The sequence below is a fragment of the Chelonoidis abingdonii genome, chromosome 13, assembly GCF_003597395.2.
Source record: "Chelonoidis abingdonii isolate Lonesome George chromosome 13, CheloAbing_2.0, whole genome shotgun sequence".
NCBI classification, from domain to species: domain Eukaryota; kingdom Metazoa; phylum Chordata; order Testudines; family Testudinidae; genus Chelonoidis; species Chelonoidis abingdonii.
The window spans coordinates 31,224,790-31,241,031 of record NC_133781.1 but is presented as its reverse complement, the minus strand read 5'-3'; the positions used below and the strand labels follow the sequence as shown (position 1 = coordinate 31,241,031).

General features: G+C 52.2%; 1 protein-coding gene across 1 annotated transcript; it reads right to left on the bottom strand.

Annotated features, from left to right (window-relative positions):
- Positions 1–8,263: 8,263 nt before the first annotated feature.
- Positions 8,264–12,698, bottom strand: CBX8 (chromobox 8). Its single transcript, XM_032797186.2, has 5 exons — positions 12,572–12,698; positions 12,065–12,108; positions 11,819–11,884; positions 11,650–11,716; positions 8,264–11,423 (listed from the first exon to the last, which is right to left on the bottom strand). The coding sequence occupies exons 1-5, from the start codon at positions 12,638–12,640 to the stop codon at positions 10,590–10,592; spliced, it is 1,080 nt and encodes a 359-aa protein (XP_032653077.1). The 5' UTR covers positions 12,641–12,698; the 3' UTR covers positions 8,264–10,589.
- Between the last annotated feature and the right edge of the window lie 3,544 nt (positions 12,699–16,242).

Here is a 16,242-nt window from a genome sequence, read left to right as displayed (position 1 = left end):
ATGCTATAAGAACATGCCTGCAAAAGGCAGCCCTTGAAAGATCTATGCAGCAGGATGGCCGATGATTGTCTGGGCTGGCAGGTCACTGTGTTTAGGTGCCACTTCAAAGTGGATGGGTTCACCTACTACATCCCTGCCCCAGTGACATGCATCTTACTCAGCCACAGTCTAGAGCACCTGCAATGTCAGTAGCGGCTGGGCTACTAAAGGGATGCTGTCAACTCGTAAAGAGCCAAAGGCTGCAGCTCCACTAGGTGAATATAGGCGCACACATATTTCTTCAATTCTGTTTTACTGCTCTGATGTGGTCAGGCATTTAAAATGCTAGTTCCTTTGGGCCTGGTCTAGCTGCTGTGCTGGTCTCTTAGGTGGGTAGTGAACGTCAGGGAGGTTTGAGATTCTATTGCTGTTGGTACTGCGGTGTCTGGGTTGCTTGCTAGGGAAGGTTCCACTGGATTTTGTATTTAATTCATAAACCTTAATTAGTTTAGATTTCGTTTTTAACAAACATAAACTTGGGTCCAATTTGAGTTGACAAGCCCTTAATCTTATGCAATGGCTCCTGCCTTGAACATAACCCTGGTGGATTTGTCTCCTCAAGTGCGTGGGACAAGAGGTCATGTGGGTCAGACCAGTTTAATCTGCAGGAGGGTTTGTAAGGAGAGTTGACTTTGGAGCTCCCTGGTGCCAAAAAGTAATGTCTGTTATTCAGTTGACCTCATAATTCAAATGCAGCCAAACTAACTACTATGACTTTGAGAAGGTCAAAGTAGCTTGTGGATTCAGAAGACTTTGCCCCTGTGGTGGCCTTTACCACATGTGTTCTGAAGCCCCGGACATGGGAATGCTGGACGTTCCTTTCCTTCAGTAATGAGCAAGGGGGGTCTGGATATTGTAAAAGCTGTGTCTGGCTATCTTCCCCACACACCAAATATCTACTACTTGGCCTTTGCAAATCCAAACTAAAGTTACTTACAATGTGCCTTCTGGAATGTTCTGTCCCAGCCTTGCCCATGGTAGAGGTACCGACAGCAGTCTTGCCCTTATGCAAAGCTGGGTTAGTCCAGGGTCCTATGAAAAGCAAGGACATGGGTGAGGGGCAGGGGAGAAGCCCCTTCCTCCTCAGCAGGGTGGCACCCAGCATTTATGTGGACCTCCAGTTACAACTGCTTTGGTGATGGTAGCAGCTGGTGTGTATCCAAAGGGAACTGCACCCTCCTTTCTGAGGTTGGCATCTGAACACAGAGAGGGAAGATGCTGCCTCCAAGGGATGAACCCATAAATCCTTAGAATAAGTCTGGTGATGGATCTGTGTAAACAACCTCCTGGGATGGCCATTGAAAAATGGCATTTGATGCTGGTCTAGGGAGCGGCCAGTTGATAAGATGATAGAAAACTGCTTTTCCATCCCTACTCCTATAGTGTCAGTGCCTGTGTTTGTACTTTGGGGTATCAAGAGGGTTGCACTGGTGTAGGACAGGGCTTGGACTGGAGTGACTCATCGTGGTGGGTATTGGTTTGCACAGGTGCTGCATGCCTACCTTTGTTTACAACCAGTGCAAACCACTATCTGTGTACTTACGGTGCAAAGTTCTCCAGCCTAGACAAGCTCTACCGAAGATGTCCCTGTTCAGAATTCCAGTTCTAAATTAAATTGTATTTCACATTTGGTGGTTTGGTCCCACTCAAAGGCATTCTTGCCTTTCAGAGTCTGGGTGGTGTTTTCTTGGGATTCTTGACTTTTTTGCCCTGGAAATTTGTAATACAAATGGAAACTGGCTTTTTTTCAGCACCAGCCACTTATAAAACTGGGCCTTTCCCCGCCNCTCATTTGCATTGCCCAAGCACCTGCCATTCTGGACCAGGATGTGCAGTCACAAGCCTCCCCCTCACCCCCGCCCTCCTGTGATGGTGGGAACCTGCTTTGCCAATGCTAACATTGTGCCTTTCTGTTAACCAGCTGTTTCAATCCCAAAGTTATAAAGACTGTGAAAGTGATAATCTGGAAACACTTTACTTTCATCTCATTCTTCCTTCCCCTTTAATCTGGCATTAAATGTGTTGACTCCCCTTAACAATGTGTGTGTGTGAAAGTTTAACTTTGAAATCAGCCTCTCAAAGGCAAATTGTTTGTTTTAATTTAATCTTTTGTGGACTGAAGTTTAAAAAGCTGGTGCTAATTGTGTTTACCACTAAAATTAGTCTTCAAAGTCTACCTTTTTAAAAAAATTGCTGCTATGAATTTGTGTTTTAGTTGCATGTCAAACAACCAATTAAAGGTTTGTTACTATTTTTAGTCTTAAGGGGGTTCCCAAGGGAATAGTACTGCAGTATTTGTATATTGAATCAGTATTTTATCCTGGCATAATCTGGTGAAGTATAGGGGGTTTTCATTGGACTGGAAAAAGTGGACAATTCAGTCATCTTCCTTAGGAGTTCAGTATATTTTTATATATATATTTTGTACCAAAAAACTGGAGTTCTTGGGAGCTGCTTCTTTTTGTTTTGGCCCTGAGACTGATATAGATGTGAAGGACTCTAGACCTAAAAAGAAGAGGTTTTACTAAAAGAAACTGAGGAGGTGTGTGTGAAAACAATTGTTCTTGTAACTGTGCCAATTACTGCCTGGTTTGCATTTATTATTTTTTATTATTAAAAAAGCCAAATCATTCCTGTATGCCACTTCTGATTGCTTTAAACTACAGCAGTTTGCTCTTTAGAGAACAAGCATTGGATGTGTTTATTGCCTGGGGAATGCTCAAGTTCTTTGTTGGAAATAAGACAGCAGCCCAGCCCGCATGTTAAATAAGGGCTGCCCACCTGAAGACAGGACCTGCCCATTGAGCTTGCAGTGTATTCCCGTCAGTGGTTGGGGTTCCTTTGGTGACCTAGAGTTGGCTTCCTTGCATTTTGTGATGTTTTCTAGTATTTTTGGACACTAATGCTAGTGTAGACTCCAGACCTCTAGGCTGCTTTTAATTTATTTTGCAGGAAAACACTACAAGTTGGTATGTCAGACAACTTTGTATAATGTTTTTATTCATGTTAGTATATCAATAAATATTTTTCTAAACTTTTCAAACTACTGTGCAGCCTGTGATGGACTGTGTCATTGTACTTTTCAGCTGACTGTCTCAAACCTTTTTCAGACATTAAGCTTCATGGCACAGCTGAGAGACATCGTATTATATGGACCTTTCCCTGTTCAGGTTACAGAGGGAGTCATCGCAGACTAGGACTAGAACACAAGAATTGGAATTCAGTCGCCTTGCTCCAGCTTCTCCCAAGCAAATCCCCTGGACTTAGCTAAGCATTATACCCTGTAGCTTTCTTTAGTGGGGAACATACCACCTTGATTAGGATGTGGAGAAAGTGTGACAGCTACCTCAGATAAGGAGTTCTGCAAAGAGAGGGAAGGGGCAAATCAGGTTTCCTGTACCTTAGCTGTCCCTGTATCCCTGTTAGGTCACTGGCACTAGAGGTGATGTTCTGTGGGGAAGGGCTGTAACAAGAAAAGGAACCTGCAGCCGCATGTGCCAAAGCACCTTCCACCACTCTCCCACTTATGCTGCATGATCCCTAATGCAGCTGGGCCTAAACTGTAGAGCTGCTCTAAGATGGCACAGCCCTTGCTGGAGTTCAAGGGGAGGGCCCCACAGAAGTTGGCTTCAAGTATCAGAGGGGTAGCAGTGTTAGTCTGGATCTGTAAAAGCAGCAGAGAATCCTGTGGCACCTTATAGACTAACAGACGTTTTGGAGCAGGAGCTTTCCTGTGTGAATACCCACTTCGTCAGACACATGCTTGGCTTGGCACCCTGCACAATAGAAGGTATCAGTGACACTGCTTTGTAAACTCAAGGAGGGGAGCAAGTTAGGCTCTAACCAACATGTAGCTTTACATCCTTTTATCAGCATTTTTAGCCCTAGGAGTTTGGCCTTTGCTACTCCATGAATTCCGGTGGAAAGGCCAGTCCCCCCTCAGTTATTCAGCGTTTGGAATGCATGAGAAGAGGCATCTTTGTCCATGATTTTGGCATGTCCCCCATCCATCATCCCAAGCCTTGTTCTGATCCCTTGTTTCTGGTTAAACCCCAACCACCACCCACCTTTGCCAGTCTCTTTTACCAACCCTGACACAGGGCAGCTGCAGCACTTTGGGCCTTCTTAGGCGAGCAAGAGAGACAGACCCCAAACTGCCTCCCAGGACCCCTGTGCTCTTAAAGGGGACCTGAAAAGAAAGGTGAGAGCAGGTACAGCTGCTGTTCCTGCTGTAAGAAGGAGGCTGGAAGGTGTTTCCCTCTTCCAAGGAGGGGTTTTATCCTTACAAGTATCAAACCCGGTTTTTGCTGGAGCAGGCAGTGCTAATCTCAGGGGCCCTGCCTCTCACGGGACAACCTGTGTGAAGCTTTACTAAGCTCTTCCTGCAGGGTCTATTCGCTCACCTGAGCGGGGGAAGCCTCCTGGAGCAAACAGGCACTTTGCTCCCCCGTTCCCAGCCGTTCTGGGGCAGGGGGCGCCCTGACCTTACTTATCGGCTGTTAGGCAGCACAATGTGGGGGCTGGGGGCGGAACCGCTCCGGCCCCTTTTCCCAGCCGCACAAACGCAGGAGGAAGCGGCTGGTCTCGAGTCCCCCCTCCCCTGGCCGCTCGCACGCTGCGCTGGGGCCCCGGGCCAGGGCTGAGCAGCACTGGACCGTGCTCCGGGACCCAGGGAGAGCCAGCAGCACCCGCTGCCCCAGCCCTAGGCCGCGGCAGTACCGCGGGATTCGCGGCTTCCCCAAGTTTCTTTCCCTCTCCGGGGCGTTGGGGGAACCTGGCCCGCGCACCTTCCACCTGCGGAGCAGCCGGAGGAGCGCGCCCCGCGTGCGCCTTCCTGCAGCCTGTGCACCGGGCGGCTCAGCCCAGCCGGCTGCCCCTGGGGGCGGGCGGGGCTGCCGGAGAAGAGCTACTAATGCAGCGCAAGGGCGGAGAAAGCCCGCTGCGCCCCCGAGTGGGGGTAACCCTGGTGGGAGCCGGGGGCTGCCCCTGGCTGGCACCGGGCGCACACTCGGCCTTCTCTTGCACCAGCTGCGCCAGAACACCTCTTAAAATACCCTGCCTGGGCAGCGCTGACCTTGCGCCGGGCGCAGCAGCCAAGCGAAAATGAAACCAGCCGAGAGCCCGGAGCCCGGGTCAGCAGCAAGAGCCTGCGCAGAGAACCTGGGCAGGCGGGGCTGTCTCTGCCCGGGGTGTGACTCTCCTCCCCAGGGCAGACAGGTCGGGATCCCGTTCGCTGGCCAGTGTGGACAGAGTTCGCTCCCCACCGCGCTTCAGCCTTTGCGGCGTCTGAGGCTGAACGCAAGGCGGGGAGTCCTCTCCCCCCAGGCTGGCGGGGCTCCGCGGGCAGCTCCGGCCCCGCTCTTTTGCTGGGAGGGGGTTAGGAAGCGCAGCGAGCTCCCACGAGGGAAGGGGGTTGGCAACACCGGTTTCTTGCTGTTCCTTTGACGTTTCCAGGGCCAGGGTTTGACTCGGCAACGCAAGAAGGAAACAGTCCCAGTCGCTCCCGTTTTGGACTCTCAGGCCCGCAGCGTCAAGCCTCCGGACGAGGAAAGACCCGGGGCTCAGCCCGAGCTGGCTGCAGGCTGCTAGTCAGGCCGCCTGGTTGGAATCCTCTGCAGGTGACCTGAGCACTCCGGCACGACCAGGCCCCCCTCTCGCTCTCTGCCCCTGGGCACCTCCTGGCGCTTCCCCTGCCCAAACCTAACCCCCCTCGCCAAGGGCACAGCGGCCGCTTCCCAGGCCAGTAAACGGGTCTGAAAGGCGAGTCTCCTGCTGGGACCTCCGGGAGAAAAGCCGCATTGTGCGGCCCTCCCCGCCTCGCTCCACTGTTCTGCGCGCAGATGCTGACAGCTACAATAAAAGGTTTTGGCGCCTTTTCCTCGGCGGAGCAGCAAAGGGAGGTTAATGAGAACACAGCTAAAAAGCCCAGCCCAGCCCCTGCCCTTCTCTGGCTCCGCAGGGCAGGAAGATTTGAATACAAATGACAGATTTCTGGGCGCCCCGCGGGGAGCTCGCGGGGGAGCTTTTCAGACTGTCTTGTGCATTGCGGGACCCAGGCTTGGGACGGTCGAAGCCAGGCCCCACCCCCCGCGAAAGAGAGGGGGAGGGGTGTCTGGGATACAGAGCGGGTTTGAGGGAGCCCCGGGTCTTTCACCGGGCAAATCGGCAGGTTGCGCCCTGTAACAGTGCCTGGCAAAGGGGGGCTGCTGATCCCCGCACAGGGGCCCGGGAGGCGTCCATGGGCTTGTTTGCAGAGTCAGCTTTCCGTGTGCCAGGCGCTTGATGTCCTCCGCGCTGCAGGAGCCCTGTGCGCCGGGCTCCCAGCCCGTACTGAGCTGGAATCCCCGCTGCCCTGTGCCTGGATTGCCTGCGAGGGGCTGGAGAGGAGCCACCCCTTGAGCGCCGAAAGCCACCCTGGAAAGGCGTTTGCCTGGACTGGCCCCCACCCAGCCAGGCCCTTTGGCCACCTTCCCCGGCGGGTTTACAGGCACCCGGCGAGGGAGACCAGAGCCTGCCAGACGCCTAGTGCGGTGCAGGTTAGACGGGCGGATTGCTGACCAGCGAGCTCATGGAGCAACCCCCCATCTCAGGCAGCATCCATTTCCCCTGCAAGGCGGCCGGGTGCAGAACCTGCTGCCGGAATCCAGAGGAGGAGCCTTAAAATATCGCTGAGGTGCAGCATCTCCTGCAGGCCCTCAGGCCTCCGCAACAGGGTCTGTGCAGCGCCAGCCACGCAACATACCGCCGAGGTAGCAATTGGTGCGCAGTAATTAGGCAGCCAGGCAGCCCCCCTCTTTTAGGCGCGTTGGTGACACGCCAGAACAATGGCAAAGGGAGCCGCTTCCCGTTAAAACAGAGCCCGAACCGTGGGCTTGGTAAGACAAAGCATCACCCCAGCCCCTGGCACAGCCCTCACCTGCAGGCGGGCCGGGTTGCACAGTTCACACCCTTGTGATCAACACGTGCAATAGTGCAAATCAGGCAAACCCAGGGGCTGCTCATGCTCAGCCCTGGGAACACACAGCTGCTGCCTGGCCTGGCCCGGGCTGGGCCGGCTCCAGTTCGGTAGCGCGGCGCTGAGCTGCGCTGGCAGGCACAGGTCTGTGCGGCAAAGCCAAACGCCCTTGGCGACGAGATTCGGCAGCCGGGGAGCGCCGCAGACACCGGCAGGGGGCAGCAAACCATCCCGGGTTTAAATGCCCAGCCATGTTCCTGCCCAGCCCCACGCCTGCTGCGGAGAACGGGGCGAGGGAAGCCGGGGATGCTGCGGGAAGGCCAACGCGGTCCCCGCCTTGCAGCTTTGTTCCGGTTCTGGGTCCGGCCCGCTCCGAGCTGCCATTTACACGCGGCTAAGCGCCGGGTGCGCACCGAGCCACCTCCCGCCCCACAGCACCCACGGGGGCAGCCGGGACAAGCGCCGCCCTTTGCTCGCTCCTGGGGCTGGTGGGGTGTCGGGCTGCTTTCATCCACGCCCGTCACACCGAGCGAAGGCAGAACCAGCTGCCCCTTCGGAGTGTCAGCGGGAAACGCTTCCTCCACTCACCCCTTCACCAGGAGCCGCCTAGCAATCTGGAAATTAATTTCCGAAATCGATTTGTGCATGTTAATGCCCGGCCGATAGACTGTATGCAGCCGGTTTATGGAAGCGCTGCTGGGGCAGGAGAGCCCGGGGATCCCGTGCAGAGGGAACCGGCCCCAGGGGCAGGATGGAGCCGTCCCTTCCAGCCAGAGCCTAGAGATGCCGGGCTGCGGTTTGTCGTGTGGGTGCGAAGCCGAGAAGCAGCCGCTGGTGCTGGGGGAGGGACGCGGGCCCTCCCCGCGGCGGAGAAGTCAGGTCCGGCGGGTGCAAGAGGCCTCCAGCGCCCCTGCAGACAAAGGGCGAGGGAGACGGGGGCTCGTTCGGCTGCCAGCGCCTGGGATCGCCGCACCCAGGCAGGGGGTGGGAAGTCCGCTCCGGGCACCTTCCCTGCAGAAGCGGGCGCCAGGGCAGGGCAGGCTCCTCGCTGTTCAACAGCGCGTCCCATTAGGGCAAGTTCCTGTCCTCTCCCCGCCGCCCAGTAACAGCCAGTGTCGGGGCCTTCGGGCTAAGGGACTGCAAGCCCATACTCAGCGGCAGGCAGACGGGGACCAAGCCCGCGTTCCCCGGGGAATCACGCGGGAGAGAGATGTCCCAGCTATAAACAAAGCAAGGTGGAGATTGCAGGGGGGACATAACAAGGACACGTTTCTATTTACAAAGTATATATTTAAACTCACATAAAAAGCAGGTATTATGTAGACATTCACGGTTGGCAGAAGACACCTATTTAAGCTTCACTTCGGAGACTGAGATTTAGCCAGATTTGTGTTTTTACAAGTCTTAGAATTAAATAACACACACACACACACACATCCAATATATATGTAGATATATGTACATACACACAGGTATGTCTAGTTTTATATATGTGCAGATCTAGACACATATATATTTATACAGGTCTGGAGTGAAGAATGCCAAATTAAGATCACACCCTGACTTTTAGAATGAGGGGAGAGCTGCACTGTGATCTCTGTTAACAAGGGGAGGTATTTTCCAGCTTTCAGATATATAGGGTGGAGGATAGGTAGATAAATCCTTATTATTATACACATGCTAACAGGCATGTCCCATGTAGGTTTAACCTGAAAACAGCATCAATATTGCTACATTCCTTGCTTCAGTTCTTTGTACAAACTAAGTTTAAAATCTTGGTTTTACAAAATATTATATTAAACACACAAGCAGCTCCCTCTGTACAGTCCCAAGTCCCAAAGATGGGAGGGAAAGGGGACTAAAGAGGTAGGAGGTAAAATTATCCAGAATGGGCCTAAGAGCAGCAAAGGCTACTCCTGTACTCCTGCCCCTTCCTCTTCCCATCAGGCCCCATGTGCTTTCATCCTACCTGCAGTCCTCACACTAAGAAGCATTTAAGACCTTCACTGAGCCAAACAGAGAAGATGGGAAAGGCCAGGCTCCTTTTTCCAGGGCCCTTCGGGGCTGCTGGACAGTTTTGTGCTTTTGAACCAACAAAGGTGCTTAAACCAACATATGTTAGGACTGGAGAGCACCTGTTACACCTTAAAAAACAACCCCAACACCTACCCCCTTCTCCCATAACAGGCTCAAAAAAAAAAAAAAAAAAAAAATCAACCTCTCCCTTACCTAGGTAAAGTTGAAATATGGAGTTCAGAGAGAGAGAAAACACACTTCTAGAATCCCCACTCACTTTCTGCAAGGTAGCAAAAGATTTCCGGTCTACGCTCAGGGATGGAAGCCGCTGCATTTTGTTCAGTCATTAAATCTCACTAAGCCTGGAACAAAACCAAACCAACCCATTCACATGTGCTTCCAAAGAGAAGGGTGTGATCGAATACTAACTGCCACCTGTGTCAGCACCACCTACTTTGTCCCTAGTAGTAGATCTCCTCTCAGCCATTGTGAAACTGGCATAAGACAGGGAAAATATTTATTTTCTCTAACCCCCAAGAGTGACTCTGGAATTTGTTGGGGGAGATGTGGATATTATAGAACACTGTATCTGGAGTCTCCCCGCAGTCCAAAGGGAACTGTGGCCTGGAAAAAACGCAACACTTTCTATAATAGCATGAGCATCTAAATATGGGCAGTGACACTTTATCCTTCCAAACTTTTCTGGCATTTCAGGAATGTAAACAGATTTTTTTTAAGGGGGTGGGGGGAAAGAATCAAGCAAACAGACAAAATGAAAACAGCTTCTCAGCTCAGTTCTGTCTCCCATAACTGCTATGACAATTCTATTAAAGTGCATTTCAGTATCACTCCTTTTAGGAATCTTACACATACAAACCTCCTCTTCATTTGCAAGAAGAGGTAATTCAAGTTAATACTTCACTAGAACTTTCAGTCTTTTTATGGACTTCTGCTTTTTTTGATTTTATACCAACTTTTTTTCCCCCCCAATTGGAAACAAAACCCAACAATACTGTAAATTCAAGTGCTTATTTCAGCTGTCCAGGCTGACAGGTCTGGATACAGCACACTTGATTGTACAAGCAACACCTTATATCACAATCAAGAAACCAGAGCATTTTGCCCTGAAAGGGATACAACTTCCCCACGCATCATCAAGAGCATCTTATGAAAAAACCATAATTAATAAAACCCCAAAACATAATTAGCTACAAACATCATTCACTATATACACTGGCTCCTGCAACAGATACATGAACTTGTTAGTTCTGTTTTATTGTCCTTCCTAAGAGCAACTGAGCAGTCACTGTTCAGTCTCCATTTAAATAAAACAACTTAGAGTTGAAATATATATATATATATATAGATATATAGATATATATATATAGGTATTTTTCTTAAATAACATATTTACATCTAATAGAAAATATAACTCTAGAGATAATCTTTCAATGAAACAGAAAACTAGAGAAAAAAATGCAAGCAGAAAAAATTAAGACAGTTTCTAGGTCCTGTCCTGGGAAAAAAAACCCACCAAGCTCTAACCAAGCCTTTATCTCCGGATCTATCCTGCAAACACTCATCGCTTTTCTTTAAAGAATCCTTGGTCCGTGCTGCTCTCTTTAATTGTAACCGTCAAAAAGTTAGATGTCACATCAGTCACCACCACTTTCTCCAGGTTGTTGAGAGATGGGCTCCAGGACTCCTCTTCCGGGTCCCCCAGAATCCTGGAGACAGGGATTCTGGCAATGAGGGAGGGTCTGCCAGACTGAGTCCCCACACTGTCTCGGTACAAGCTTCCCATAGAGCCCTGGTCTGTGGAGCTGTGCATGATCTTAGGGCCGCCAGGGTCCAATCCATCTTGCCCCTTGGGGTCCAAAAAGTCTGACCTGTGCTTGGTGACCCTAGGTGAGTAAGTCTCTGAGGCTCCCAGCTTCATGCCAGCCTCTGCTCTATTGGGGGGGGACATGGCACCAGAGAGGTCAGGCTCCTGCCTCCTGGCCAGCTGGATCACACTGTGTCCTGAGCCAAACTTCGCTACCCCAGGAATGGTCTCCTCTATTTTCCTGGTTTTGAGGTAGTCCCCCATCTTGTCCCCTGGCTCACATAATTTCCTCTTGGAGACATCCAGAGCCTCTGGCAAGTCCTTGTAATGCTCTTTCCTAGGCTTTGGGCCTCTCTTTTTAGGGATCTCTCCAGGTTTATCTTCCATTCTCTCAACCCGGTCCCGGATGCTCTCACCCCTCAAGGTGCTGGGACTGCCCTGGGCGGGCAGAGCTATGTTTCTCAGTCCTTCCCTTGCCCGGGAAGTGGAGCCCAGCTCCTGGGGTGATCTACCAGGATATGGCACCCGGATCCCCCTGGCAGAGTCACTGCGGAATTCATAGGTTTTGGCTTTTGCTTTTGCCTGTGCCTGCAAAGAAGATAAATCAACTGGTGACTTTATTATCCTGCCATTCAGCTCCATAATTACAACTTCCCAGATAAGCAATGGCCTTTCCACAAGCCTTCCCCATCAGTGCTGGAGCCGGATCCTGCTATTAGCATGCTGGTTCTGACGCTCTCCATTGCAGAATGCAGCCCTCTCCACTCACCAACTAAACAATGTCAATGCACACACTAGGCTCCTGCCTCCTTACCTTTAACAGGAAGGTTTTGGGTTTGGGGCCTCGCTTTTTGGGGCCGTATAGCTCCATTTCTCGTTCCCTAAAGGTATTTAAAAAAAACAACAATTTCAATTCTGCATTGCTACAAGACAGAGCAACGTTTTTATAAGTGTGATGTATATGACTAGCAAAGGCCTTGTACCTTTCCTCAAAGGCTGCAAGCAGCCGGGCATCCAGAATGTTTTCCTCAGGTTCCCAGGTGCTGTACCTATCAGGACATGCACAGAGATTGAGAAACAGTGTCACTTGTGAGGGGGAGGGGGACAAGATATATAAAATTAAAAAAACCAGGATCTAGCTTTATTTTCTATTATAATGCAAAATAAATAAAAACCACCATCTTCTGCGTATTTGCTAGGCTGAATAATTGTATATATAACCTACTTACTTCTGAGACCAGCCTTTCCATTTCACGAGATATTCCATGCGCCCCTGCAGTTGCACAGAGAGAAAATAAACAGACATAGGGGAATCAAGATAGATGCATGGAATAAAAATATGCATGTAGCAACATGCATGCAACCAAATAAGCCTGCACCATAGGCATGTGTCAAATATCTGCAAACGGCCAAATGCATGGAACAAAAAAATATGCCTGCAGCAAATCCATGCAACAAACAGGGATGCAGCAAAATGCATCTGGCAAAAATATGCATGCAGCAAAACGCATGCAGCAAAGCGTGCCTGCAGCATTTTTGTAAAAATGGGCATGCAGGACAAAAAAACCCAGATGCAATGTGTGCAGTGCAAGTCCAGGGGAAGAGGCAGCTCTGAACTGCTGCTGCAAATGGGAGCAGCTGGGGGAGGGAGCAGGGCTGTCTCCGAGCCGATCTCGGCCTCCCGCAGGCCTAGGGGGCTGCATGCACGGGGGCTGGGGGGCCCAAAAGACACCTACTTTGCGGATGCGGCGCTTGAGCAGGGCCTCGGCCGCGAACACCCGCTCCCCGACGGCTGAAAGCTCCATGTTTACTCGGCCGCTGGCAGCAGAAAAGCAGCAGCCAGCGCAGCCCAGACCATAATACTCCGCCCGCTGACGTCAGCCCTTCCCGTGCGCCCCCCCCTTCGCCGTCCCTCCCCCCGCACTTGTTGCTGGCGGAGCCGGTGGAATATTCCGCCTGCACCTCATTGGCCAGAGCCCGGCCCCTCCTCCTCCTCCCCCCGCAGCCTCCGCCCCTTCTCCCCTCCCCCAGCCGCCCCCTCCCCTCCTCCCTGTACGTGACCCGCCTTTCAATAGCAGGGGGCGGAGCCAGAGGAGAGACGAGAGACCGGCGGGGGGCGGGGGGACCCTGGGCCTCCGCTGTCTGGCTGGGGCGGGGCGGCATAACCCCCCCCGCACAGCGTCTCCGTCCAGCCCCATCTTTCTAAATCACTGTCCCCCGCCAGCCCTCGGGGCAGGCAGCCGCCCCTGCCCAGCCCAGGCTCGACCCCAGCCCGCAGCCACGGCCCGGCGCAGCTCGAGCGAAAATTCAAAGCAACTTCTGTGACATCCCCAGTCACTGTCACCCCCAGCCCCAGCAGCGCACGGGCACCCCGGCCGGAGTCCGGCCCCCCCGGCCCAAGGGGTGCCACGGCCCCCAGCGCTGGGGACTAGGGGAGAATCCAAGCCCCCCCAGCACAGCAGATGCTGCGGATGAAGTGGCGCCGTGTTCTTGGGGAGTCGGTGGGTCTGTCGAACCCGGGGCCAGACTGCACATTCTGACTGGGATTGATTTTCGTTTCCAGTGGGTAGATTTGCGCTCCGGGCTTGTGCAGGCCGGTGGGTGCTTCTCAATCAACGCGGCCCCTGTTACCAGCGGGGGGGGCCCTGGGTGACAGCCCCCGGCACGCTGGCTGTGCGCGTAGCGGCTGCGTTTCCTGAAAAGCTTCTGCAGCGTTTGTGCAGAGAAAGGAAATTTCAAAGCACAAAGAGCTGAAAGAGTTGAAGCAGCAGCAGAGTCTCGTCTCAGGTCTTTTTGCTGGTGGCTTTGGACTCGCGCGTTGCGGGGACTGTCGTAACCCCACTGGCTGGCGCACCGGGTCCCAGCCCTCTCGATGCACCGGTCGAAGTGTAACAGCCGCGAGTCCAGGCTGCCCTGCTGAGCAGGGCGGGTTGGTGCCTATAGAAAGCTACGTAGGGCGATGATAGGGCACAAACTGTGGAAGAGGACTTGGGATTTAAGGTGTTCTCGCCCGGAGGCTTATTTAGAACAGACAAACAAAAACTCTGCGAACTTTGACTTCAGCGTATTGTCTGCGCGAGACGGTTTCATTTCCACATACACTCCATCTAGGGCTGTCTTTGAAATAGTAGCACGTGCAAAATGTGCCGATTGTAACAAAGAATAGTGGGAAATGACCATGTTTCCTATTACTGATCTGTATTGATCTCTCTGCTCCTTAGGTACTGGACTATCAAAGAAGGCATGAAACAGATGGATTTGTTAGGTGCAGAGACAGAGGGCTGGGGAAAGAGAGAAAACTCCATTGTGGGTTAATGTAACAAAGAGAAATTGTATCTTATTAACGAAGTACTGGAAGATTACGTAAAAATCACCTCATTAGACACTATCTGCCAAGAAAGCTGTTAGTTTGGAAGCCAGCAAACGAGCAAAGTTCAGAATCATAAAAAGTCATTCACAGTAACAAATAGTTTGGTAGAGTGATGCCAGGAGTACAGCTGTTTCTGCTTAAGTTTAAATACTTTCCAACAGTTTGGGTAGTGAAAATAAAGTAAACTTCAGCAGCCTATAATAGGAGTTTCTGGTTTCCTTGCTCCAAGAACCTATGGGCTTATTAATTTCCCCAAGTTTGCTCAAGCAGGCGGGCGAAAGGGATCTGGGGTGGGGGATGGGGTGTCTAAGAACAGAGGTGAGGATGTAACTAGGGTTTCACTGATTCCTGGAGCGTCAAATTACTTTTTATATGTACCGCTACGGTAGGGTTATCTGTAAACAGAGCGACGAGGTAATTATTGCTCTCTGCAATCAGTGTTTATCACTGGGTGATTGCTGTAGCGCTCTCGGTTACCGAAATGTGCCGCAGAATTCTCTCGTTCTCCTTCCCCCAGCCCCTTAAATCACTAATGGCTGTTGAAGAGTTTTGTTATTTGTTTTAAGATAGTATTTCTCTGCATTTCATCCCTCAGTGATTTTACTGCCACTTACTCCCATAAGTATGTTTGCTTTAGGTGCTTTCAAAAAAAGCCAGAAATGCAGACGCTGCTGAGCTGGGGAGATTCCTGTCAAAGATTTTTCTCTCTCAAGTCACTTCCATGCGTCTGTTAAAGCAAAATTACATCGCAGCAGAAGAAACAGATTCGTTCCGATTTTATTTAGATCTGAAGTTGTGAGCTTCTTTTACCTCCCTGCCTGCGGCACATTTCTGTGCAGAGAGGGAGTCAGCGAGGCTATTTCTTGGGACGCAGGGAGGTGCAGACGTGCCCGATCTCTCGTGAACAAACAGGGGGTTAGTCCAGCTGAAGCCTGGAGCGGGAAAATAAATAAAACAACAAACCCCTCAAATCTCCTCAAAGGCGGAATTTGAATGTCTCCCTCCTCCGGCTGGAGCGTCCCAACCTCCCGCCTCGGCTCAGCGCAGACAGGTCTGGGCGCCCTCACTCACTGCCCCCCTGCGAGGGGGCTTCGGACTAGTTCAGACTCTCCTGGAAGTAGGGGTGGGCCGCCACGTGCATTGGGGGGAGCAGAGACGGGACTGGCTTCTTGCTTCCCACTCCCCTACCTCCAGCCTGGCACCACTGGGGTGCTTTGGGGTCTCTCTTCGGTGGGATTGTCCCTCCCTTTCACCCCATACCGTGGATGCTGGAGTGGAGACCAGACCCGCCCAATACCTGTCCGACTTCATGCTTCAACGGCTAGTCTAGTAACGAGCACCTGGGAAACCCCCGGTGAACACCCCCGAGGGGGGAAAGGTCCTGGGAGAATTCGTGTGCGTCTCCTCTCGAGGAAATAAGGTAACTGCTTCCTATTACCTAGGTTCCCATATGGCTGCGATTTGACTGTCTTAGAGAGTGGCGGGTGAAGGTAGAAATAAAACGGTCTCGTGCTGCAATTTTACGAAGAAAAACGCCGGCAGTTCCATTTCGGATTGTTACCCACGTGATACACGAGCTCCTGGCGTGTTTATTGAATGAAATACGGCTGCGGAATACCTGTTTCCCAAGTAGGGGGGCTCTGGGTTTGCAATACAAATAAACCTTCGGGTGCAGTCAGCGATACAGCGGTGGCTCCTTTATTTTGTGCCACTAGATCACAAGGGGCTTGTGGCTGCCTAGGCTTGGCGGGGGAGACGGAGAGGGGGTGCCCAAGCCGCGCGCAGGTGGGGCGCGGAGAGGCGAGTGACCTGTTTGCTCTCGGCTCCCTTGCTGCTGAGCATCCCCCGGGGGCTGCCTGGCGGGTTGGCTCCATCCTCCCTTCGAAACAGCCAGACCCCAGCGGGCCCCGAGCGGAGCGGTTCCTCCCAGCAGGTAGCTCCGCGGAACCGGCCCTAGCGGGCAAGGGGTCCAGTCTGGGGGCTGTGCCCTCGGGTAACTGGTCGAACAGCCGCAGGCGGCTCTGGCTGCGTCTCGTG

Bases quoted from the DNA above. Each gene is read 5' to 3' on its own strand.
- CBX8 (XM_032797186.2), bottom strand. From the start codon at position 12,640: ATGGAGCTTTCAGCCGTCGGGGAGCGGGTGTTCGCGGCCGAGGCCCTG. The intron at 11,885-12,064 runs GTAAGTAGGTTA...ATGTCCTGATAG, and splicing joins TGGAAAGGCTGGTCTCAGAA to GTACAGCACCTGGGAACCTG. The intron at 11,717-11,818 runs GTACAAGGCCTT...AAATACCTTTAG, and splicing joins CTTGCAGCCTTTGAGGAAAG to GGAACGAGAAATGGAGCTAT.